General features: G+C 39.6%; 1 protein-coding gene across 1 annotated transcript in view; it reads right to left on the reverse strand.

Moving 5' to 3' along the window:
• Positions 1–14,942: 14,942 nt before the first annotated feature.
• Positions 14,943–25,946, reverse strand: part of LOC132006373 (zinc finger protein 705A-like) — a 31,138-nt gene continuing 20,134 nt past the window's right edge. The window contains exons 4-8 of the mRNA XM_059384137.1: positions 20,284–20,370; positions 18,186–18,312; positions 17,396–17,491; positions 16,807–16,889; positions 14,943–16,383 (exon numbers count right to left, since the gene is read on the reverse strand). Of these exons, the coding sequence (XP_059240120.1) occupies positions 15,733–16,383; positions 16,807–16,889; positions 17,396–17,491; positions 18,186–18,312; positions 20,284–20,295 (969 nt within the window). The 5' untranslated portion in view covers positions 20,296–20,370 and the 3' untranslated portion in view covers positions 14,943–15,732. The remainder of the gene's footprint in view (positions 16,384–16,806; positions 16,890–17,395; positions 17,492–18,185; positions 18,313–20,283; positions 20,371–25,946) is intronic.

Genomic DNA, 25,946 nt, shown 5'->3' on the forward strand with positions numbered 1-25,946 from the left:
GCTTTCGTTCCGCCGAGGAAAGCGCCTGCTACGCTGTCGTTGAGATGCCGCGTCTTCCCTGCGTGCCGGTGGAGTCCGTGCGTCCGAACCAACAGCCCCAGCGAGCTTTGTCGTAGACTTTTTAAGCTGTTGCTAAAGTTAGAATAGCCCGCACAGTTAGGAAGAACCAGTCGAAGATCCTCCAGCCTTTTCCGAATTCCAGAAACTAACCTAAAGTCTGTCCTGATTAGAGCAGGACCTTGGCGATAGATTAGACAGAGGTAAATGGGGCAGAATTAAGGGTCTGAAAAATAGACCCACTCCAATAGCTGAATTTTGCCGTTGGAGCAGAGGCAGTGCAGTGGCGCGCAACGACTGTTTGACCCTGTGGAAAACAACAGAATTCACCGCACACCAAAACTTATTTTCATAAACTCAAAAGTAAAATGCAAAATTAAAAAAAAATTTTTTTTGTAGAGATCTGGATATATCTTCTTACAACTCGGGCTAATTTTGTGGGTGTTGGAGTGGTCTGGATGATAGGCGGCTCATCTCAGGGGACCGGTTTAAATAGGGTCCCCTACTCCTCCGCCATCTTGCCCCCATCAAAACTTTAAAAATTGTAGAAAAAAAAGTAAGAAAGTATCTTCTTGAATTTGGGTGTAGAGATAAGTTTTGTATATATGACCAAGAGCAAGATTTATGAAAGAGAAAAATTAATTTGATGAATTCCATCGCAGTTAAAATGTGACTCTGCAGAAGATACTGCTAAGAAAATAAAAAGACTTCTGCAGATAGGCATCTTTGCAGAAGATCTATCAGAGAAAAGATCTGTGTGGAAAATATGGTAAAGGGGCGCCTGGGGGCTCAGTGGGTTAAAGCCTCTGCCTTCAGCTTGGGTCATGATCCGGGGTCCTGGGATTGAGCTCAGCAGGGAGCCTGCTTCCTCATCTCTCTCTGCCTGCTTCTCTGCCTACTTGGGATCTATGTCTGACAAACGAATAAATAAATCTTTTTTTTTTTTTTTTAAGAAAATATGGTAAGGACTTATAAAACCTAACAAAGTTTTAAAAAAATGTAAAAATGTAAACGATCTGAAGAGAGACACAAAAGATAGCAGATTAACATACAAAAAGATCCTCAGCATCACTTGCTATTAAGGAAAAGCAAATTACATGAGACACCACTTAATACTACCCATTAGGATGGGGCTAAAATTTAGAAAAATTGGCAAAACATTTTGCTAATTAGCATGGAGAACCACAAGGACCTCTAATAGGGATGAATATGGCACAGACACTCTAGAAGGCAGTCTGGCAGTTTCTTACAATGCAAGCATAGTCTCATTGTACCCATAATAATCGTACTTCTGGATATTACCCATCTGGACCAAAAACTTATGCCCACACCAGAAGCAGCACACAAATATTTATAGCAACTTTATCATGATGGCCCCAAACTGGAAGGAACCAAGATGTTCTTCAGTAGGTGAATATATAACCAAAACCAAAGTTTATAACCATGAAATGGAATTTGGTCCAGCAGTGAAAAACAGTGAACTATTTAGACATGGATGAATATTACACACACATTTCTGAGAAGAAGCCAGTCTGAAAATGATACATAATATTTGATTTCTTTATGTGTGATCTAGGAGAAAATACAAAATTATAGCAATGTTTAATAGATCAGTAGTTACCAGGGGTCTGTGAAAGGAGGATATCGAATAAGTGAAACATTCTGTGTGATACTTTAATGGTGGATACATGCCACAATACATTTTCAAATGCCATACAGGTTTTTTTATTGTGTTATGTTAGTCACCATAAAGTACATCATTTTGATGTAGTGTTCCAAGATTCGTTGTTTATGTAGAATACCCAGTGGTCCATGCAATACATAACCTCCTTAATACCCACCACCAGGCTCACCCATCCTCCCAAACCCATCCCCTCTAAAATCCTCAGTTTGTTTCTGAGTCCACAGTCTCATGGTTTGTCTTCCCCTCCAATTTCCCCCAATTCACTTTTCCTTTCCTTCTCCTAATGTCATCCATGTTATTCCTTATGCTCCACAAGTAAGTGAAACTATATGATAATTGACTTTCTCTGCTTGACTTATTTCACTCAGCATAATCTCCTCCAGTCCCATCCAGGTTGATGCAGAAGCTGGGTATTCATCCTTTCTAGTGGCTGAGTAATATTCCATTGTATATATGGACCACATCTTCTTTATCCAGTTGCCTGCTGGATAAAGAGTGGCTCTTTCCACAGTTTGGAAAATGTTGTGGGGACATTGCCACTATGAACACTGGGGTGCATGTGGCCCTTTCTTTTCACTACATCTGTATCTGTTTTCCAAAGTGGCTGTACCAACGTTGAGTTCCCACCAACAGTGTGAGAGGGTTTCCCCTTTCTCCACAATCTCTCCAACATTTGTCCTTTCTTGCCTTGTCAATTTTGACGATTCTAACTGGTATAAGGTGGTATCTCAGTGTGGTTTTGATCTGAATTTCCCTGATGGCTAATGATGCTGAACATTTTTTTCATGTGTCTGTTAGCTATATGTATGTCTTCTTTAGAGAAGTGTCTGTTTGTGTTTTCTACCCATTTTTTGACTTGATTATTTGTTTTTTGGGTGTTGAGTTTGAGAAGTCCTTTATAGATCTTGGATACCAGCCCTTTATCTGTTATGTCATTTGCAAATATCTTCTCACATTCCGTGGGTTGCCTCTTTGTTTTGTTGACTGTTTCCTTTGCTGTATAGAAGATTTTGATCTTGATGAAGTCCCAAAACTTCATTTTCACTTTTATTTGCCTTGCCTTTGGAGCCTTGTCTTGAAAGATGTTGCTGTGGCCAAAGTCAAAGACATTATTGCTTATGTTCTCCTCCAGGATTTTGATAGATTCCTGTCTCATATTGAGGTCTTTCATCTATTTTGGGTTTATTTTTGTGTATGGTGTAAGAGAATGGCGAGTTTCATTCTTCCATACATAGCTGTCTAATTCTCCCAGCACCATTTATTGAGGAGACTTTTTTCCACTGGATATTTTTTCCTGCTTTGTTGAAGATTTTTTTTTTTAAGATTAATTTATTGATTTGACAGAGAGAGATCACAAGTAGGCAGAGAGGCAGGCAGAGAGAGAGGGAGAAGCAGGCTCCCCACTGAGCAGAGACCCTGATGTGGGGCTCAGTCCCAGGACCCTGAGACCATGACCTGAGCCAAAGGCAGAGGCTTAACCCACTGAGCCACCCAGGTGCCCCTGTCGAAGATTTTTGACCATAGAGTTGAGGGTCCATATCTGGGCTCTCTACTCTGTTCTATTGGTCTATGTGTCTGTTTTTGTGCCAGTACCACACTGTCTTGGTGATCACAGCTTTATAATAAAGTTTGAAATCAAGCAACATGATGCCCCCAGTTTTGTTTTTCTTTTTCAGTGTTTCCTTGGTGATTCAGGATCGTTTCTGGTTCCATACAAATTTTAGGATTCTTTGTTCCAACACTTTGAAATACGCCACTGATATTTTGATCAGGATGACATTGAAAGTATAGATTGTTCTGGACAGCATAGACATTTTAACAATGTTTATTCTTCCAGTCCATGAGTATGAATATTTTTCCATCATTTTGTGTTCTTCAGTTTCTTTCATGAGTGTTCTGTAGTTCTGTAGTTTATCTCTTTGGTTAGGTTTATTCCAAGTTATCCTATGGGTTTTGGTGCTGTTATAAATGGAATTGATTCTCTAATTGTTCTTTCTACAGTTTCATTATTAGAGTACAAGAGAGCAAGAGATTTCTGTGCATTGATTTTTATCCTGCCACATTGCTGAATTGCTGTATGAATTCTAATAATTTGGGGGTGGAGTCTTTTGGGTTTTGCACATAAAGTGTCATGTCATCTGTGGAGAGAATGAGTTTGACTTCTTATTTGCCAATTTGAATACCTCTTTTGTTTTTCTTGTTGTCTGATTGCTGTTGCTAAGACTTCTAGTACTATGTTGAAAACAGTGGCAAGAGAGGGCATCCTTGTTGTGTTCCTTATCTCAGTGGGAAGGCTCTCAACTTTTCTCCATTGAGAATGATATGCACTGTGGGTTTTTCATAGATGAATTTTATAAAGTTGAAGAATGTTCCCTCTATTCATATACTTTGAAGAGCTTTAATCAGGAAAGGATGCTATATTTTGTCAAATGCTTTTCCTCCATCAATTGAGAGGACCATATGGTTCTTCTCTCTTCTCTTACTGATTTGTTCTATCACATTGACTGATTTGTGAATGTTAAACCACCCTTGCATAATGGGGATAAATCCCACCTGGTCATGGTAGATCATCTTTTTAGTGTACTGTTGGATCCTGTTGGCTAGGATCCTATTGAGAATCGTGGCATCAATATTCATCAGGGATATTGGTCTGAAATTCTCCTTTTTGATGGGGTCTTTGCCTGGTTTGGGGATCAAAGTAATGTTTGCTTCATAGAAAGAGTCTGGAACCTTTCTTCTGTCTCTATTTTTTGAAACTGCTTCGGGAGAATAAGTATTATTTCTTCTTTGAATGTTTGGTAGAATTCCCCCAGGGAATCCATTAGGTCTTGGACTCCTGTTTTTTGGGATGCTTTTGATCACTGCTTTAATCTCATTACTGGTTATTGGTCTGTTCAGTTTGTCAATTTCTTCTTGTTTCAGTCTTGGAAGTTTATGGGTTTCCAGGAATGCATCTATTTCTTCTAGGGTGCTTAACTTATTGGCATATAACTGTTGATAATAATTTCTGATGATTGTTTCTATTTCATTGGTGTTAGTTTTGATCTGTCCCTGTCATTCATAATGTTATTGATTGGGGTCCTTTCTCATTGCTTTTGGATAAGTCTGGCCAGTGGTTTATCGATCTTAATTCTTTTTTTTTTTAAAGGAATTAATTTTTTTTAAGATTTCTATATTTTTTTTAAGATTCTATTTATTTATTTGACAGACAGAGATCACAGGTAGGCAGAGAGGCAGGCAGAGAGAGAGGAAGGGAAGCAGGCTCCCCGCTGAGCAGAGAGCCCAATGCGGGGCTCCATTCCAGGACCCTGGGATCATGACCTGAGCTGAAGGCAGAGGCTTTAACCCACTGAGCCACCCTTATTAATTCTTGCAAAGAACCATCTTCTAGTTTTGTTGGTATTGTTCTACTGTATCTCTGGTTTCTAACTCATTGATCTCTGCTCTAATCTTTTTTTTTTTTTTAAGATTTTAAAAAAAAAAATTTATTTGACAGACAGAGAGCACCAGTAGGCAGAGAGGCAGGCAGAGGTGGGGGGGGGGGGAAGCAGGCTCCCCGCCAAAACAGAGAGCCTGATGTGGGACTCAATCCCAGGTCCCTGGGATCACGACCTGAGCTAAAGGCAGCGGCTCAACCCACTGAGCCACCCAGGCGTCCTCTCTGCTCTAATCTTAATTATTTCCCTTCTTGTGCATGGGGTTGGCTTAATTTGTTGTTGATTCTCCTGTTCTTTAAAGTGTAAAGAAAGTTTGTGTGTTTGGGATTTTTCTTTTTTTTTTTTGAGTGAGGCTTGTATTTCCCCCTTAGGACTGCCTTTGCCATATCCTATAGGTTTTAGACTGATGTTTTTTTATTCTCATTGTTTTCCATGAATTGTTTAAGTTCTTCTTTGATTTCCTGGTTGATCCAAACATTCTTGAGCAGGATGGTCTTTAGCTTCCAAGTGTTTGAATTCCTTCCAAACTCTTTCTTGTGATTGAGTTCTAGTTTCAAAGCATTGTGGTGTGAGAATATGCAGGGAATAATATTAATCTTTTGGTATTGGTTGAGCCCTGATTTGTGGCCCAGTATGTGGTCTGTTCTGGAGAAAGTTCCATGTGCATTCAAGAAGAATGAGTATTCTGCTGTTTTAGGGTGGAATGCTCTGTATATATCTATGAGGTCCAGCTGGTCTGGTGTGTCATTCAAAGCTCTTGTTTCTTTGTTGATTTTCTGTTTAGATGATCTGTCTGTTGCTGAGAGTGCCATGTTAAGATCCCCTACAGTTAATGTATTCTTATCATTATGACTCTATTTCAATTAACAGTTGGCTTATGTAGTTGGTGCTCCCATATTGGGGGCATAAATATTTACAATTGTTAGATCTTCTTGTTGGATAGACCTTTTAAGAATGATGTGGTGTCCATCTGTATCTTTGACTACAGTCTTTAGCTTAAAATCTAATTTATCTGATGTGAGAATCACTATCCCAGCTTTCTTTTGAGGCCTGTTGGCATGAAAGATGGTTCTCCATCTCTTCATTTTCAGTCTAGATGTATCATTAAGTTCAAAATTCATCTCTTGTAGCATATGGATGGGTCCTGTCTTTTTATCCAGTCTGCAACCTTGTACTGTTTTATAGTGACATTTAGGCTGTTCACATTGAAAGGGATTATTGAAATATAAGTTTTTATTGTCATCATGTTCCTTGTGAAGTCCTGTTTGTATAAATTGTCTCTGTGCGAGTGGGCACTAGCTGTGGCCATCCTGGGACCATGGGCTTAGGTCTGTGCCCACTCCCAGCGATTGTCCCTTAAATCCCTTTGTTCTTTTTGAGTGCTGTTGATCAGTCTCCAAACCAATGTTGGTCCCCAAGCACAAGGCACTTTCATATTGGGATATTATTTTCCAGTGGGTCACTTCTGGTGGCTCCTTCCTCCTTCTGTTTATCCTCCAGTATCAATCTGCACACTCCCATCTCTTCTGTACCTCTCCACTGATGATCCTCTGCCCCTGAAGAGATCCAGAATGTATAATTGTACATCTCAGGCTGATTTCATGGGTGTTCAGAGTACCCTGGTAGATACTTAGCTCAGTTCGGGGGACTGATTGAAATAGGGTCTCCTACCTCTGCCACCTTGCTTCTCCTCCGCTGTACAGTTTTTACAGCAAAAATAGTAAATATTAATGAATTAAATTTAAAAATAATCACTTGGGAGGTAGATGAATCCCAAGATGAAATAATGTTATAGTATAGTATTTAAAAGTATGAAACAAAGAAAAACTATAGGTGGAGGAAAAAAGGGGATGACCTAAGTATCTTGGAATAACTGGGATTATAAAACCAAAACCAAAAGGAACTGTTAGATAAACAGTGTATTCTATTTGATAAGGTTCTTCTCTAGGGAGGTACTAGTTAGCAATTCTGAAACCATTATACATGTGAATTGGAATTTAACAATTAATAATAAAAAAAAAAAGGATGGCAGATAGCAGGAGCCAGGTATCTTGCTATTAGAGTGGGAAATTAGAGATAAGCAAGGAAAGAAAGTTAAAATAATCCATGTTGGATACATCACTATGAACTAGTGTTTAGCTTAGTATAGATACTGTTTTCATAAGCAGTATCTATAGTTAGGTGTATATACAAAGATTGGAATAAGCACACACACTTATACTTCCTTACAGTGTCAGCATGGTCAAGAAGCAAACCCCAGTAGCAGTGAGCACATTTAGCTCTAGAACCTGGGTTTTTAATCCTGTTCTCCAATAAGATGAACCAGGACTCCTTGCAGAAATGGCTGATACTAGGACAGGGCAGGAATTATTTGACAACCATGGAGAATGTTGAGTTTCCAAAAAGGAAGTTACAAAATAAAACAAAACATAAAATATGGATGGGATTATGTCAAAGGAAAACACAAGCCAAATAAAAGATCTCCTCATGCCACAGTTGGAAAACAACAAAATAGAGTTGAATTCTAATTCAATGTATAAAATAAATATATACGGATTGATATTGATGTGAATGCATGAATGGGAAAGAATAGATATTACTTATATGGAAAACACCCCAGATAATTGATTTAGATACTCATCATCTTAAGGTGGAACATAATTTTGCACTTCTTAAATGTGGGCTGTGATGTTCTTTCAAAGAGAATGAGCAGTACAAAGAGTGGTACACAAGTAAAGTCAGCGGAGAAATGTGACGAACACTACTAAGTCATCTTGAGAGCATGTAGCCTTGCTATAAAGTCATGAAAATGGCAATTTATCTCTGTTATCTTCCTCTCAAAACCAAAAGACCACAGTCATTTTAATCATGGAGGAAAAAGTCAAATATACCTTTATGGTAATTCTAAAGAATCATAATCATCAAAATCATCAAAACAAGAAAATCTGAGAAAATGTCATAGCCAAAGAGGAGCCTAAGGAGACATGAATAAATGTGGTATACTGGATGGGAATCTGAACAGTGACAGTAAAATCACAGAAATCTGACCAAAGTATGGAATTAGTTAATGACATATTAATTTATAAATTACATCAAATATGGCAAGATGAAATAAGAGGGGATACTGGGCCTCAGGTATATGGCAAATATCTGTGTATTTTCCCAAATTTTCTTTAAATTTAGTCTGAATAAAATCTGTTCCAAATTAAAAGTTTATTAAAAACACCATTATAATTTTGTAACACATACATGTTTGATTACTTCTACTATTAACTACTCATAATGACTGTGTACTAGTCATACTCTTTTTTATTTAGAAGCATTTTGACACAGATGAGTAATACAGACTGATATGTAATTGTGTATTACATATGATATATATATTTGGTTCTTGTATGGTCGAGTTTATATGTCTGCCCTCTAAAAATAGCTTTTCTGGGGTGCTTCAGTGGCTCAGTGGGTTAAGCCTCTGCCTTCAGCTCAGATCTCAAGTGTTCTGGGATCAAGCCCCGCATCGGGCTTTCTGCTCTGTGGGGAACCTGCTTCCCCCTCCTGCTCTCCTGGCCTTTCTACCTACTTGTGATCTCTCTCTCTGTCAAATTAAAAAAAAAAAAAAATGAGTGGGCTCCTGGATGGCTCAGTGGATTAAAGCCTCTGCCTTCGGCTCAGGTCATGATCTCAGGGTCCTGGGATCGAGCCCTGCATGGGGCTCTCTGCTCAGTGGCAAGCCTGCTTCCCCCCCTCCCTCACTCTGCCTGCCTCTCTGCCTACTTGTGATCTCTCTCTGTCAAATAAATAAATAAAATCTTAAAAAAAATTTTTTAAATAAAAATAGCTTTTCTGATGAGGGGCAGTATTCAGACTTTAAATTTCTCTGTCAAATCTTGGCTCAACATTTTCAAAAACTCGTTTCGGCTTCCTCACTCCAAAGACTCTTTGGAGTGTTTTTATTTGTATTTGTTTCCATACAGTTTTAGCACAAATACATTGAACTAAGAGAAAATTGCCAGAGTTTGTAAGAATGTAAACAGAGCTTAGCACCATGAAGATTTGATGCCTTTTCATAAAGCCATGAAAATCCCAGACTGTTTTGTAAGAGCTATCAGATGTTGCTATTTTCTGGGAAAAAAAGTATACCTCACAGCATTATTGGAGGCCCAACTCTAGGAATACTTATGAATATAGTTGGCCTTACAAGTTATAATATCGATATAGCTAATAGAGTTAGTGATCACAAAAGATTTGCATGTTATGTGTAGCAAAATTTAAATGAGATTTCTGATTAGGAAATAATATTAGACCTAAATACTATTAAGAATATATGAATGCATGCTTTTTCCATTGTACAGTAGAAGTCACTGCTTATGAACAAATGTTAGATTATAAGTTATGTTCGTATAAACAATCATAAAATATGAACAATCATAAAATAGAAGAATTATTTGTTGACTTATACGGAAGATGAAACTGGATATGATCTAGCTTAAGATACTATTAATAAATTGTTGATAGATGATTTTGATATAAAAGTGTATCTGGCCGAGCCATGACCATGGAACAATTCTGTCAGATGTATAAAAGGGTAGAAGCTATTATCTACCTTGTCTACCTCCTGCCCCCATGATTATGGAAGATCTGTGCTTTGCTCAAGTCATAATTTGTGTGCAAAATTTTTCTGTGTTTAAGTTGGATAGTCGTCTTAAATATTGTGCAGAGGTGACAGGTATACATTTTTTGTGTGTCAAATCAGTGAGCAGATGCATATTCTTATGTCTTTTCTAAAGACTTATAAACATATGAGAATACCCATTGGGCATCAATTCTAATGCAGTCACAGCACTTCCCACGTGAATTAATGATATCAGTCAAATGGCATTTATCAAATGCATGTTTTAATACATATATAAAAATATATCCTAAGTTACATAGGTAATAAAGCAACACATGATGGTACTATAAATTTCTTTGCAACTAATCACTGTAGTATGGTATTTTGAGCACTGTGGAAATATTTAATAAAACTTTCCAAGGAAATATCTTGATTTTTTTTAAATATCAAATATTGAGTTCTTATATACCAGCCTCGTTTGTAAATGCAGTACATGATTTAATTCATTCTCACAAAAAAACCTATGAAATATTACCCACAATTAACAAATGGTAAAAATGAGTTGCTCAAAGTCACACATTTCCTCAGTGGTAGAGGGATAGTCTTCAGACAGTGCAGTCTAGTTTCAGAGTGTGCTCCTATAACTACTGCTTTGTGCTGCTGCTTCTCAAGATAAGATCTAGATACAGCACCCACCAGACTCTGTGGTCAAGGGCAATTCTGTTTATCACTGCATCCTGAGCTCTGAGACCAATGCCTGGTAAATTTCATGTACAGAGGAGGATTTTTGTTTTTTTGTTTTTTTTTTAAGATTTTATTTATTTATTTGACAGAGATCACAAGTAGGCAGAGAGAGAGGAGGAAGCAAGCTCCCTGCTGACCAGAGAGCCCAATGTGGGGCTCGATTCCAGAACCTGGGATCATGACCTGAGCTGAAGGCAGAGGCTTTAACCCACTGAGCCACCCAGGTGCCCCTCATGTACAGAGTCTTAATTGAAAAAATGAAAATTCAACCAGGATTCTCTAGAGAAGTGATGTGGTGAAATTAAACCTGTAACAGAGATATGAAAACCAAGTATTGTAAAAGGTCTTAGACAGGACCTTGGGCTGAAAGAATTAAGACAGGTTTTATGAAGGAGTGACATGTGAACAGTGTTTGAAACCTATTAGCCACAAGGATATTTGTGGTATAGAAAACAGCTTTGCCAAAGCTCCAAGTCTCGAATTGAGTTCTGTTGCTGGGTGTTAGTGAAATACGACAGGAGAAAACTGGAAAGTCCCTCTGGGAGTTTGTATTCTAGTTCTGGAAATGAAGGTAACTAAAATATAGACTAGGTTTAGGGTCATACTAAATTTTTGTCCTGGTAAAGCAAAAACAAATCAAAAACCAAAACCCCAGCAGCAGAGTATTTCTCATTCTTACAGACCATAGATTAAAGTTTATCCCAGAGAAATGCATGCTAATTCTTTCTACATTGTAGTTTGTCTAGAACATAAAGGTAGGGGCATTTAAAAATGCTATACATGATAATGGGAATTGTTTCAAAAAACAAAACAGTTGGGTGCTTCAGGTAGTAATAAAATGAAAATGAATGTTTCAGGTAAAAGTGTCCAGAATTTGTTTGGATGCAACAACATATTTATCTATTTTTAGTAAGATCTTTTAGAGAACATAAGTAAGTCAAAATCTTGAAATGACAGGAGAAACCACTGAACTAGGAAAACAAAAATTGCAAAAGTAAGTTGGAGAATGAGCTATTGATAGTTTAGATAATTGGGGGAATACTTAATGAAGAAAAAAGTTTTACTTAATTTCAATAAACAGCATTGTGGTGTTTTAGCTTATCCACCTACCATGCCACACTGCCCAGCTCTGTGGGCCCACATTCCTGGTGCAGGGTAACACAAAGGTTCTCAGAGAATTGTGGTTGTGTATTCTGACCTCTTTGGGGACTCTAAGACAGACAGATGGGAGTTTTCCTTTGTTTCAACTTTCTCAGAACTTTCTAGGGGCTGAAGGGCCCCCTGGGTAGCACCGTCAAGAGCATTTCAGTGAAATAAACTAGTAGCTTCTGTCTGGAGAAGGGATCAACCAGAGGAGCCAGAGTCAGGCAGGCAGACCACAAAGCCTGAGAAGGAAGATGCTGATACATAACTGAGGGACGAAGGGCACTGAAAATCTGTGCGCTGGGCAGCCAGAAGGCCATGCTGATGCCCACAGCTGGACATGAAAATACTGGAGAGCACCGTGTGAGTTCGCCTTCAGCGCTAGAGCAACAGCCAGTGAAGGGAAGCCTTGGAGCAGAGTGCCAGCAGGGGCCAGTCTGCAGTGACTCACAGGGGATTGCTCTGGCTCCAGGCACTGCAGGAGCTCTCTCTCAAATCACAAAGGGATCACTAAGCTAAAAGAACAGACTTCAGGGCCACATGCAACAAAGAGTTGTTACAAAAAGTTGAGAAAAGTCATTAAACAAGTACAACCCTCATAACATAGCAGCATAGATGTGGGGAAGGCAGGAGCATCTGATTTCCAGAGATACATTCTAATATTTAAGATCTCCAGTACTCAACAACAACAAAAAATTGAGCCATATAAAGAAAGAAGAAACACTTCTTCACACCCCACTCACGGGGAAAGAAAATTGAACAGTCATGGTCTCTGAGAAGCACTGACCTTGGACTTCCTACTTAGACAAAGGCTTTAAACTTAGCAGTTCAGTGATGCTCAAAGAACTGAAGAAAACAATGTTTCACTAAATGGATTGCTTCAGTAAAGAGATAGAAATTATAAAATGGAATCAAATAGAAATTCTGGAGCTGAAAAGTACAACCAAAATAAAAAAATAAATAAAAGGTTGCAACATTGGATTTGAGCAGGCAAAAGAAATAACTGGTGAGTAGGAAGAAAAATCTATTGAAATTATCAAGTACTTTATAAATGATCCAAAGATTTTACATCTTCACAGCAGACCAGGCCCATGAGCTTTAAGTCCACCAGTGCCAAACTCACATTTTTACACTGAATTGTTTTAAACAGCTGAAATTAGCAGATTTTTAACCATACAGAGCTTACATTTTGTGCATACTGTGGCATTGTACCCATGATCTGCTAGCCATAAAGGTAAACTGTGGACTGTGCAAGTCTCTAAGCTGCTGCTAGCCACCACAGACTCCCCATCTGTGACTAACGCTTCCATCTGGACGGTGAAGACCCCTTTCCCCCATGAACTCCCTTTCCATTCTCCCCTTCTGGATGGGGGCCCCACACTGTTGCCTCTGGAAGGAGTGAACTTGTGTGGGACTTCCCTTTACAGCAAGCTGTCAGTGTCACTCAAACAAAGCTGGTTGTGTGGGTCTGTCACCTCATAGTCCTCTAAATTTTCTTTTATCTGCCATGAAGTCCCTTGATCTTAGTACAACTGCTCAGTGCACTTACAGCCCTAAGTCAGGGAAGATAAAACCCGCTACGACATGGCCTCCTCTGAAAAGGGTGTGTGTGCATCGATCTTAGGGGTCCCAACACTAGCACAGGCCCCACCCCCAGCAGGCCCCAAGTCAGTTCTTCCCTTGTTGGAGACATACTGGGGCAAAGGGTGTGTGAGTCCTGGCTGAGCCACCAGATAGTTCTCAAAATTTAGTTGAGCCCCAGGATTCCACTTAAAAACAACTATAGCATAGAGATAAGTTACATATTGTTGTAAGCAGATCAGATATAATAATAGAGAGTGGTATATTCACATTTCAAGTTAATTTGTAAAATATTTGCAAAAACAAAGCACCTGTTATGTGTATGCAGTACCAACTCATTAGTTTTCACAATACTTTTTTTTAAGTTTTCACAGCAACTCTTAAGATGTAGGGACTAAGCGTATTTACGTTTTAGAATTGAGGAAATGAGTTAGAAAGTTTCAGTAACGAGATCTAATTGGCTGTAATGGTGGGAATTACAACCCATGTTTGTCTCCAGCGTCTGAATTTATTATTTTTTTTAAGATTTTATTTATTTATTTGACTGAGAGAGAGAGAGATCACAAGTAGGCAGAGCAGCAGGTAGAGAGGTGGGGGAAGCAGGCTCCCCGCTGAGCAGAGAGCCTGATGCGGGGCTCAATCCCAGGACCCTGAGATCATGACCTAAACCGAAGGCAGAGGCTTTTACCCACTGAGCCACCCAGGCGCCACCCCCTACCCCCAAGTCTGAACTTCTGATCCCTCTTTTGTTCCCTTCAACCCTTGCTCACACCTCCGTGTCCCCACCTGATCATGGACCCTGCCTCTCCAGCGAAGGTGTCAAGATGCTGGATATTGACTGTTTGTTGTCCTCACCTATGACTTGACTCACCCTGGCTACACAGCAGAATCACTTGTGGATATATTTTTTTAAATGATGTATCAGTTCTATCCAGAGATGTGCTCATTTAATTGGTCTCAGGGTAAGATTATGGACTGTGTCAGCTTGGGAAGAGAACAGATCAGCTGGGTTGTCGCTAAAGAACAACTCCCTCTGTGATTTAGGTCCAGTATTGGGGTTTGTAGAAGGGGAATCCATTTCCAAGCCCTGGGACCAAAGCCAGGGAGACTGCCTTTGTGAGAATTTTTATTTTGTTTGGAGAAGAATAGATTAAGTTAATTATAAGGGCTTAATGTGATGTCTGATAGGGGGTTTTATCATTCTGGAGTTTTCTTTGCAGGACTGTTGTGGGGGTACATAGCAGTGGCTCTGTTCGGGGAACAGGAAGGCACATAATTCAGAACTCACTTGAGTAAGATCTAAGATGTGGTCATTGGATGAACTCCTGCCCTCAAAGAAGCTTCATGGAAAAACTCTAAGGAATGTTCTTGGTCTGGAAAGACCGAGTTTCCCCGGGGCATAGGAGGGCTGGAGCAGCCTCATGGTTTACACTAGTATCTGGGATACTGTGCTTGTGGTTCTACTAAAAGGTGTGATTCTACCTCCAGGCTCATAGCAAAATGAGTGAGCTGTCAGTTGGGGTGATGCTAGCTGATGGTGGGAAGTTGGAACAGTGGAGCTGATCTCTGTTAGAGGAAAAGGACACTGTCTTGTTGAGTCTCTAATCTACATACCAAGGAGTGTAGGCTCAAACCCATGTGTTCACAGCTGCATAGAGAAAACCAGAACCTCAACAACAGATTTTTCAGCAACAGAGTTTATTAATTAAGTATTTACAGGAAATAATGTATTGAAAAAGTTTTACCTTTTAGAAAATTCTGTATTTGATATGCTTAGATCAACTTTACCTTTTTGTATTTATATGCCACATTTTCCCCATGAATAGTTATTTTTCTCAAAATCCTGAATTACTGGTTACATTGTATGTTAAAGGCTCTAATTTTAGAGGTTTTTCCCTAGACTTAGTTTCCTGCTACGAAATCTGCCTGAAGTTCCCGCCACTGTGGTTTCCTGACTGCCATCTCCTCAGGTAAGAAGCTTAATGTTGGCTGAGAAATAAGTGATCACTGACACTGAGTGCTGTATACAGTCTGAATCTTCACACGTGCCCCAAATGCCTTTCTATGAACAAAGGGTCTCTCCTTTCTCACTGCAATATGAATGATTTGTTATTTCTCAAGAGCATTCATCCTCTTACATCTTGTGTTAGTGTTTATTCAGACTTCACTGAGTTTTCTTGTGGGCGCCACACCTGGTACCTGGCTGCGCGCCATCCCCAGTGCCCAGTGTGCAGACCCATAGTGTGTTTCAGGTTGAGACAGAGTGAGTCCTCTTTCATCCTTCATGGTTTTGCTGCACAGTTGTCACACCCGGGGATTTCTTCCATTTAAGCTGGTGTATGTCACATGAGGAAGCATGACTGAGGAATCTTCTACGTTGATTAGTTTCTTCAATGGGCAAGTCCCTTAGAGGTGTGTTTAAATGTTAACGCTATGGTTGAAGTCTCACCCACGTTCACTACATTTATAATATGATGTTATCTAAGGTCAGAATATTTACTGAAGGCATTTATAATTTTCTCTCCATTGTGGGTTCCCTCGTGTCGTCTAAGAGCAGAACACTGACTGAAGGATTTCCCACAAAGATGACATTCATACGGTTTTTCTCCAGTGTGAGTTCTTTCATGTCGTCTGAGGGCAGAACATTTACTGAAGGCTTTCCCACACAGGTGACACTCATATGGCTGCTCTCCAGTGTGTGTTCTCTCATGCTGTCTGAGGTTGGAGGACTGACTGAAGGCTTTCCCACATAGATGACATTCATACGGTTTCTCTCCAGTATGAGTTAGATTGTGTTTTCTAAGGTCTGAGCTTTGAATAAAGGCATTCCCACAGATATGGCATTCATATGGTTTCTCTCCAGTGTGAGTCATCTCATGTCTCCTAAGGCTTGAGCAATTACTGAAGGCTTTTCCACACAGATGGCACTCGCATGATTTACCTCTGGTGTGAATTTGCTTATGTTGATTAAGGTATGACTGGTCACTAAGGGATTTTGGACACTGTTTACTGATACAAGGTGTCTTTTCTGTGTGAGTTAACAAATGTTGACTCAACATGAAGCCATGAGTGAAATCTTCTTCCAAATCTTTATATTCAAAGGGATCCTCTGCAGTAAGAGATTCCTGCTTTTGGGAAAGAGATAAAAGGTTGTTAAAGTTGGCCTACATATCCATACATTCACTTTTCTACACAGAAATCCTAAATTAACCACTCAGTGATAGTCTCCAGTTAAAATCTTGCCAGTGTTTCTTGCATACACACAATGTGTTTGTTATTCCCCTGTCTACGTAAAGATTTTTTCTTTTGTAGCATCCCAACTATAGAGCTTATAGATTATGTTTCAAAGACTGGGTATATCATCAGTGTTTATGGTTTGGGGGCTCAGATTAATTTCTTCACTAAATTCAAACTAGCCAAAACTTTTTGCTCAAAAAAAAAAAAAAGTTTAATCCCAACTTAGTATGAATTAGGTTATTGTGCTCAATTATTAACATCCTATTTTTAGGTCTTTCATTTGGATGACCAGGGTTACTACTCAGGAAACTTACCACTGGCATGATTGCAGATGTGTCCTTCCTGTTGATACGTTGTGTGGCTATAATTTCTTGTTCTTTAAAGGCATTTCCCCTGCCTGAAATAATTGAAAACAAAACAAATAGAATGGCAGTAGGGTAATGAAAATGTTGAAAAGCACCAAGACCCATGTGAGTATGTTTCAAAAACTGGCACTTTGATGGGGCAAATATGTCAAATGAAGGAATACTCTAGGAATACTAATTCACAAAGATTTTCAGGATTGAATTATGAAAAAATTCTAATGACGGCAGATTGGGTAGGGAAAGAGAAGAGAAACCTTCAAAGGGGAATATTAGGGTAGGAGTTACTGTGTGAAAGTTTAACTTCATTTAAGTATATGAATATGCTTTCCCCAAAGCCAAAAGAAACACTGGCAAGAGGAAATATGAATTGTGATCGACAAATGCAAGGAATAAGGACAACATTGGAAAAATTTTGCCCCAGTGTTGTTCTCCACATTTTAGAAACTCACTCACTTGACAAAATCTTCAGTTGGTATTTCCAATAACATACAGTGAGTGGGCACCTCCTCATACTGAAGCACAGGTCCCTGCAGCTCACCTGGGCTCTGGCCTTGGAGAAATCCGGTTCCTTCACTCCGCAGCTCTTGTCCTTGCTCCAACTGGAAAATCAAATCTGATTTGCAATGCTGATATCCTGTTCATTGAAAAAAGGTACGTGGATTTTTTATTCTGTACTACTAAAAGTCCTCTCCTTCCCCAAGGCTAATCATCATTGAGTCCAGGACAGGCAACTGAAGAAGAATAAGGAGAACACAAGAACTTGGATAGAAAAACACAAATCCAAATATGTGTCAAAAATGGTGAAGTCCTTCTGGATGGTGGTGTCCATGCCCAAATTTAAAGACAGAATGCAGAATCCTCAGTCTTTTCAGAAATGGAGAAATTACATGTCTCCACAGTGGGTTCAATATTACTTTTAAACAGACACCAAATAAGCTCAACAAGAGAAATCAAAGTTCTATTTTTGTCATTGGTCTAGTTTCAACCCTTGAAATAATGACTATGGGAGAATATTTAGAAAATGTTTAAATTGTTTATGCATTCAGAAATATTGAATTCCCATTTCTGCTCTGGTTGTTAGAGACTGAGTAGTAACAAAGACATTAAACTGTGGTCAAAAGTATATTCTGGTGGTGTGACACACTAACTGTGTGTAAAATAACTGTAGTAAAATATAAAGAACTTTCTTTCAAGTAAGGTCTATGAAAGATTCAGGGTAGAGAGTGGAGTGGGTATGCGGATATGCAGAAGCTGTTCCAGTTCTTGCTGAATGACCAACTACCTTCCCACCCACCCATCTATCTAAGGGTATGCATTGGCAGACTCACCTAGGGAAACGAGATGACGTATATTTTCCAGCATGACATCCCTGAACAGCTTTCGCTGGGATATGTCCAGCAGGGCCCACTCTTCCTTGGTGAAGTCTATAGCTACATCTTCAAATGTCACTGATTCCTAAAACATCACGGATATTCTGTTTTAGACAGAGCATTCCCTACCGGCGTCCAGAGCAGGAGGGTTGCGCTGACAGCACTGAGGAAGAGGGTGGAGGAGCGGGCTGTGCAGAGAGCTCAAACTAAGTCTAGGGCTCCTGTCGTTCGTTCTCGGTGCAGAACTGGCATCTGCCTTTCAGATACATTACAGAGATATAGTCTGAACTAATAAAACTTGACTGTAAAGGAGTATCACATGAAGTGTAATATTACATAGCCTGGATTTATTTTATTTTATTTTATTTTATTTAAGCAACTGGTAATTATGGGGGCACCTGGCTGGATCACTCAGTAGAGCCCGCAACTCTTGATCTCTGGGTCATGAGCTCAGGTCCCAGGTTGGGTGTACAGCCTACTTATTAAAATAAACACATGAAGTCTAAAACAAAAACTGGTAATTATATCAGACATGATTACAAAATTGGCACCTGAAAATTCATATCTAAAACTCACTTTCTGATTAACTTCAAGTAACTTTACAGACTCAGTATAAGGCAAACAATAACCATGACTTGCCACTTTTATTTATTTTTTTTTTTTAAGATTTTATTTATTTATTTGACAGACAGAGATCACAAGTAGGCAGAGAGAGAAGGAGAAGCAGGCTCCCTGCTGAGCAGAGAGCCCGACACGGGACTAGAGCCCGACACGGGACTTGATCCCAGAACCCTGAGATCATGACCCGAGCCAAAGGCAGAGAGTTTAACCCACTGAGCCACCCAGGCGCCCGACTTGCCACTTTTAAATCATGACCTAATTCCCACAGATGAACCTTTAATGTCCTGTTAGGAGTACTGAAAGACCCAATGAACTAATGTATGAAGTTTTTCCTAAGTAAACATGTATTAAATACAAGCCATTAGTCATTAAAATATCCGAGAACCTTGAAACCATCTCTAGCATTCTTCAGAAATGAACACGTTTCATGGAGAACTTGGTATACACAGTGTAGTCTTGCTCAACTCTGCAGGCTCAGGTGTTCATAATAAGGTGTAAGGTCACCACAGGAGGTTCAGCAGCACAAGCCAGGAACCTCTGAGACAGCTGTACTGAAGGGCAGTGCTGGCCTGACCGTTCCTGTGTTATGAGGACTCCTAATTTTCTCTGGACCTTCAACACCAGTCTCCTCTGTCTTGTCCCTCTGCTAAAGGAGAACAGAAGCGTCTTGAAAGGTTTTGCTTTATGTGGTTTTTAACAAAGTTTCTGCAAGATCTTAAATTTTACTCTACTATATGCCCTTCTCCTGAATATACAGCCACAATACTCCCTATACACTAAGTACAGTTATCAAACATGAAAAAGGTTAATTACAAAAAGGTAAAATATATGAACAGGGGCAAGAATGATAATGAAAATTTAGTTATCTTTTTAAGAAGTTTCCAAAAGTGCAAATATATTCTCTTTAAACTTTAAAATTTAAACTCTTTAAACTTTAAAATTGGAAAAATAGGAATGATTCCTCATGCCCTTTGTGGCCTCAACTTCTCTTGTGCTCCCTTCAGCAGTCCACAGGCCTCACCCAGCACCTGAAACACTGGACTCGGGGGAAGCACCTCCCGATCGGACCACGGTGTCTCCCCCTTGCTCATCTCTTCAACCCCAACCCTTTAGGAAAGGATCCTTAGAGCCAACACTATGACCAATGGGTGGATTATTTCCCAATAAGGATATGGACTGGGTTAGAGAAAGCAAACTTTTCTTCTTTTCAGTAAATGCACAGGCTTAATGGAGGCTGGGATAAACTAGTGTGATACTATGTTACTAGTTATTGAGTTTCTGAATCATTATAACCATCCTAGAGTCCCAGGGAAATTTCACTGAAGCTCAGATCCCTGAGGATTTCCCAACTGCAAGTGAACGTTTAAGCCAATAAAATTCGCCCATCTGATGGCCGTAGGGTGTTATTTCAGCAGAAAGAGGCTTCCCTACTCACCAGTGGCTGCATTGTCAGTAACTCAGTTGCCAGGTGTCTTTCTCTGGGTTTTCACTCTCAGACAGTCCAAGCACTAAGCAGGCAAAGCTGAGGATGGAGAAAGAAGCCATGAGATCGCAGTCCTATGCCCAATTTCCAGTCTCACCTGTCATGAAGCTCCAAACCTTACCTGGGTGTGACCCCCAGCTTAACCAACAAACATGCAGTGCAGCCTACCAGAAATGAAGAGGACTTGCTTCCTCTCCCATGTTCAAAAGTAAGACAAAAAAAAAAAAAAAAAAGACTAGGACTACAGGTGCTAATAAAAAACATACAAAAATATAATTACAGAGATTTTATGAGTAAAAACATCAAAAAGTATTGAGTTATTAATGAGCCCACAGCATCCAGAGTTATATAACTCCTCTCTGATTGCAAAGCTTAGAGATCCTAGACTCATGCCACATATTGATTTTTATCTCCATCTGTAGATAAACATGGAACTTCTCAGATTTCCTTATTCTCATATCCAAGCAGTGGTTCCCCAGCATCCCCAGGAGCCTTCTGGAGCCATCCTCCCTTCCTGCTGTCCCTCAGCTCTAACTTTTAGATCTGCTGCCCATGGACTTGGATGCCAAAAAAACCTATAAAGTCTATTTTATGATAGGGTTCATCAATTCAAGGACTTCTTCCATTTGGAGGGATCAGTGGCACTCATTCTGCAAGTCTAGTCCTTAAAAATGTCCTGCACCAGAACGGAGAAATAGATGAGTCATGATGTTCCTGTCACTTACTATCCAAATCCTTTATTTCAAGGTCATCCAGATAATACCGAAAGCCTATGGTTCAGGAGAAAATCTAGTTGCTCTGATTATTTTAATAAAGTGGTAACTGAAGTCCTTGAAATCCTGTTCTGTGTTAATCTTCAGTAGCTGTACTATGCCCGCATTTCATTATTACACACACACGTATGTATATGTACACACATTTACATATATACACACACAAATGTGTGAGACACACAGTGAGAAAGCATGTATAAACTGTCAACTCTCCCCTAAGACACCAATACTTAGATGTACTTCACAGGAAAGTTATGATAATGTGTCATAAACAAAGTAGGATTAACTCACCCATTTGTACCTGAGGTCCAGAAAAAGAAAAAAAAAAAAGAAATTTGTATCAAATGTGACCCCACTTCGATATTTATATGTATTCGTTTATTTAATTCTCACAATAAACCTGATTCTATTTACCAGTTTAACAAATGACATGAACAGAAGAGGTTCAAAAAACTTCAAAAATGTAACAAAGTTATATAGCTAGGAAATGACCTACTCATATTTTAATTTTGCTCTGTCTCCTATGAAAAATTCCTTAAGGATTACACACCACACCTAGGTTTTACCTGGAATATGGCATCACTTCTGACCTAAATCAGTAGCCCTACCATCATTACAATTTTTTCTCCTTACTTTTTCACAGAAATTACACCCCACACTCGGTTCTCTGTACATGGGAACCTCTGTGGACTGGCCACTTCTCAAACATCAGGCTTTCCCCCTCTTCATTTTTCCTGCCCACTTTAATCCACACTGACTCATTTCAACAGGCACCTACCAGAACCAGCACTTTCTATGTTCCCTGCACTATTAACCACTATTAACCACACTTCCCCTTCAAGATCTCGACAGCAGGGGATTCCAAGTACTTGCCTTTCCTGTGACTGTATCTGACACACATGGCTAAGAAGTTGATCCCTGCCTAAAAACAGAACTACTTCTCCTAGGGGTTTTCAAATTTTTCTGCCAAGTCTAAGTCATTCTTCCATGCTCCCATAAATATTTCAGATCTTCCCCATGCCTACTGATGCCACACATTCTCACCTTTCGAAAGGGGAGATTATTCCCTACTACACATACTGTGCTCGCTTGCCAAAGTTGCTGTAACAGAGTAGCACTCACTGAAGGGCTTAAACTATAGGAAATTATTTTCTCACAATTCTGGTGTCACCAGGATTGGTTTCTTCTAACCCCCGCACCCTCAGCCAACTTCGCTCACAGCCAGCCATCTTCTGTCTGTGACATAATTCCCTCTTCTTGCAAAGACACTAGTCAAACCAGATTAGGGCCGACCCTAATGCCCTCATTGTACCTTAACTGACAGTTTTAAGGCCCAATCTCCAAAAACACACTGAGGGTCAGGACTTCAACATTTGACTTTTGGGAACACAAAATTCAGTCTATAAGAGAGATGAATTATCTACGGTGACACACTAACTCAGTTTTTCATCCTAATATCTACAAATATTGCTACATTCATATCCACTGCTGACTCTTCTTTCCCATTAAATAGAAGTCGTGCTAACTCTAGGTCCAATGTCTCCAAATGAATTCCTTTTTCTCCTGTTTTGTTGAGAACTGTATTCCTGTTTATAAATTTCCTTTCCCAAAACCCTGTCCATCTCTCCACAATCAATCCCATCATTGAAGTTCATTATCTCTCATAACTTAAAGCAAAAATTTCCTCTGAACCTGTTCTCTCTCTCCAGTTGCTGCGCTTCTGTCCTCCTTTCAGAATCAAACTGAGTAAAAACATCAAAAAGTATTGAGTTATTAATGAGCCCACAGCATCCAGAGTTACTTAACTCCTCTCTGATTGCAAAGCTTAGAGATCCTAGACTCATGCCACATACTGATTTTTATCTCCATCTGTAGGTAAACATGGAACTTTTCAGATTTCCTTATTCTCATATCCAAGCAGTGGATATGTCCTTTGCTCACATCCTCCTCTCCCTTTAACTTAAAAGGCCACCACTGGTTATTTTATAAATACGTATTAACATCACTGATTGTCTCTGTCTCTCCAATAAATCTTTACCTGGAAACAGCGAGGAGTTAAACCTTGACCTCACTTTCAGAACTTCTTCCCCTCTATAATCAGTCCTCCCGCGTCCTCTGTGAAAAATTCCTCAGCCCTACTGGACTGTCTCAAGACTTAACGTGAGTGCCTGTTCTTTTATACCATGTCCTGGCAGGCTCACACGTTGCTTCAGTTGTTCCCGTTTTTTCTACTGTTGTCTCTAAACCGAAAGTGACCAATTTCTTATCTGGATTCCCATTTCTTAGAGACCATCTCTGTAAGGACCTATTTAGCAAAAGGCTTTCATTAAAGTTGAAACTGTCCCTGCTCCCCTTCCCCCAGGGGATTTACTTAAAAACAAGTCCCGGAAACCAGCTCCAGGAAACCAGCTCCAGGTAATGAAGCCCAGATACAAGGGTGGGTCAGGCCAGGTGGAGACCTCGGATCAGTGGGAGGTTGCATACTGTCTCCCTAGCTACCAAGGGGTATGGGCCCCTGCCCTTTGGGAGCCTTTTTGGCGCCAATCCTAACCCAGGTGTGATAGGCTAGTTCAAATGTCTACTAGGGTAAATTACAATTCAGTTGGTTGCCTGGCATCACTGTTTCCTGTGTGTGTTACAATCTCATTGGCCACCTGTGCGTGTGGCCAGGCCCAACCCCATGGCCTTTGCCCTTAAAAACTAGTCTGTGAAACAGAAGTGTTGCCCTCTCTTTAAGAGGTGCATCCTTGAACGTTCGTCTGATTCTTGATGCTTGGCGAAATAAAGCTTTGCTTGACTTTCACTTTATATCAGTCTCACTCCTTTAATCATGGACCCATTATTGGGGCATAACAATCTCTGCTTGCATAGTTACGCCGAAAATGAAGTACTTCTCAGGACAATAAGTCTATCCCACCAAATATAGGAATTATTCCTTTGTCTGAATCTTAGTGGCTGGCTGCATCTGAGTACGGACATTTTAAATGCCTTTACCAAACCAACAAACACACCAGTTCTCTTTCTAGCCCAGGCACTACTATCATTGTTTCCATTCCCATCCAAACTTCCTACCCCATACTCTTTCCACTCCAATTTCAGTTTAAATCTCCATTACACAGATATTTTCATTAAATTCCAACCAAAGTAAGTGTTTCCCCTGTCCTCTGCCTTGACTTAAATAGAACTACTATTTTTCCAGGTCACGCATGGAATTTGTTATAGATTTATTTTTATTTATGCTGTCCTCTAAGACCTAAATGCAGAAAAATCTACCTATGAATGGTAGAACTAGGCAAGTTTCCCTGTGACCACTACATCTGAATGATAAAAGAGAGAAATTCCATGTCCAGGATAAGAAACCTGCCCCAGAGTGCCTGCAGTCAGATAAACCATCACTTCCTGATTATAAATTCCTCCCTGAAATACAGGAGTCTGTCTTTCCTCATAAAAATTCTATCTAGTACTTACCCAAATCCAAACAGATGAAAAAGCGAATGAAGCCAACTCCTTGATGTGTAGCTACCACACAAAGGACCTCAGAGTTTCTTTCTCTACATAAATCACCCTTTTGATGATGATCTATGTTTATAAGCAGTTGATAACCTCATCAGTGACATAAATCAAAGGATACACCCTGGTCAGTCTGTATGCCAGTCAATATAAACCTAATCGAGCCAAGCCTTTCTAACAAAATCTTTTCTAATTAGGTAAATCCTATAGATGCAATTAAGGAAAACAGATGATACCCTTTCTGTCTAATGATATTTTTTTAGAGTTGTTTCAGGTTCATCACAAACTGAGCAGAAAATACAGACAGTTCCTATACACCTCCTATCCCCCCAAAAGAACAGCCTTCCCACTACCCGTATCCCACTCCAGACTGGAACATTTGTTAGAACTGATGAACCTACCCAGTTACATCATTATCACCCCAAGTCCTTGTTTACAGTACTGTTCACCCTTGGTGCTCTATCTTCTGGTGGTTTGAAATGTATAATGACATACATGCACCTTTACAATATCGTCAGAGTATTTTCACTGCTCTAAAAATCCTGTGCTCTGCCTAGTCATCCCTGCCCACCCCCTCAACCCCTGGCCACCACTGAATGTTTTATCGTCTTTTTCACTTTTCTAGAATGTCATAGTTGGGATCACACAGTATGTACTTTACAGACTGGCTTCTTTTACTTAGTAACAGGCATTTAAGGCTCCTCCATGTGTTTTCACTGGCTTGATAGCTCATTTTTTTTTTTTTTACCACTGAATAATATTCTAGCATTTAGATATACCATGTTTATTTATTCATCACCCACTGAAGGACATTTGGGTTGCTTCCACGTTTTGGCGATTATGAATAAAGCTGCATTCATGTGGAAGTTTTTGTGTGGACATACGTATTCCAACTCATTCAGATAAACAGTGAGAAAGAATCATGACTGCTGGATCATGTGGTAATAAGTTTAATTTTATAAAAAGCTTCCCAACTATCTTCCAAAGTGGCTGCACCAGTTTGCATTCCTACCAGTAATGAATTAGAGCTCCTGGTGCTCTGCATCTATACCAGCATTTGGTGGTCTCAGTATTTTCCATTTTCCCCATTCTAATGGCACATAGTGGTGCTTTTTGTTTTGTTTTGTGCATTTCATTGACGACATATGACATTGAGCATATTTCAGGGCTTGTTTTCTATCTATAATCTTCTTTGGTAAGGTTCAGATCTTTTGCCCATTTTTTAATGGAGTTGATAATTTTCTTGTTGATTTTTTAAATATTTTATATATTATGAGTAAGTCTTTTATCAGTTGTGTGTTTTGCAAATATTTTCTCTCAGCTTGTGGCTTG

Source organism: Mustela nigripes, chromosome 18 (genome assembly GCF_022355385.1).
Source record: "Mustela nigripes isolate SB6536 chromosome 18, MUSNIG.SB6536, whole genome shotgun sequence".
Taxonomy (NCBI): domain Eukaryota; kingdom Metazoa; phylum Chordata; class Mammalia; order Carnivora; family Mustelidae; genus Mustela; species Mustela nigripes.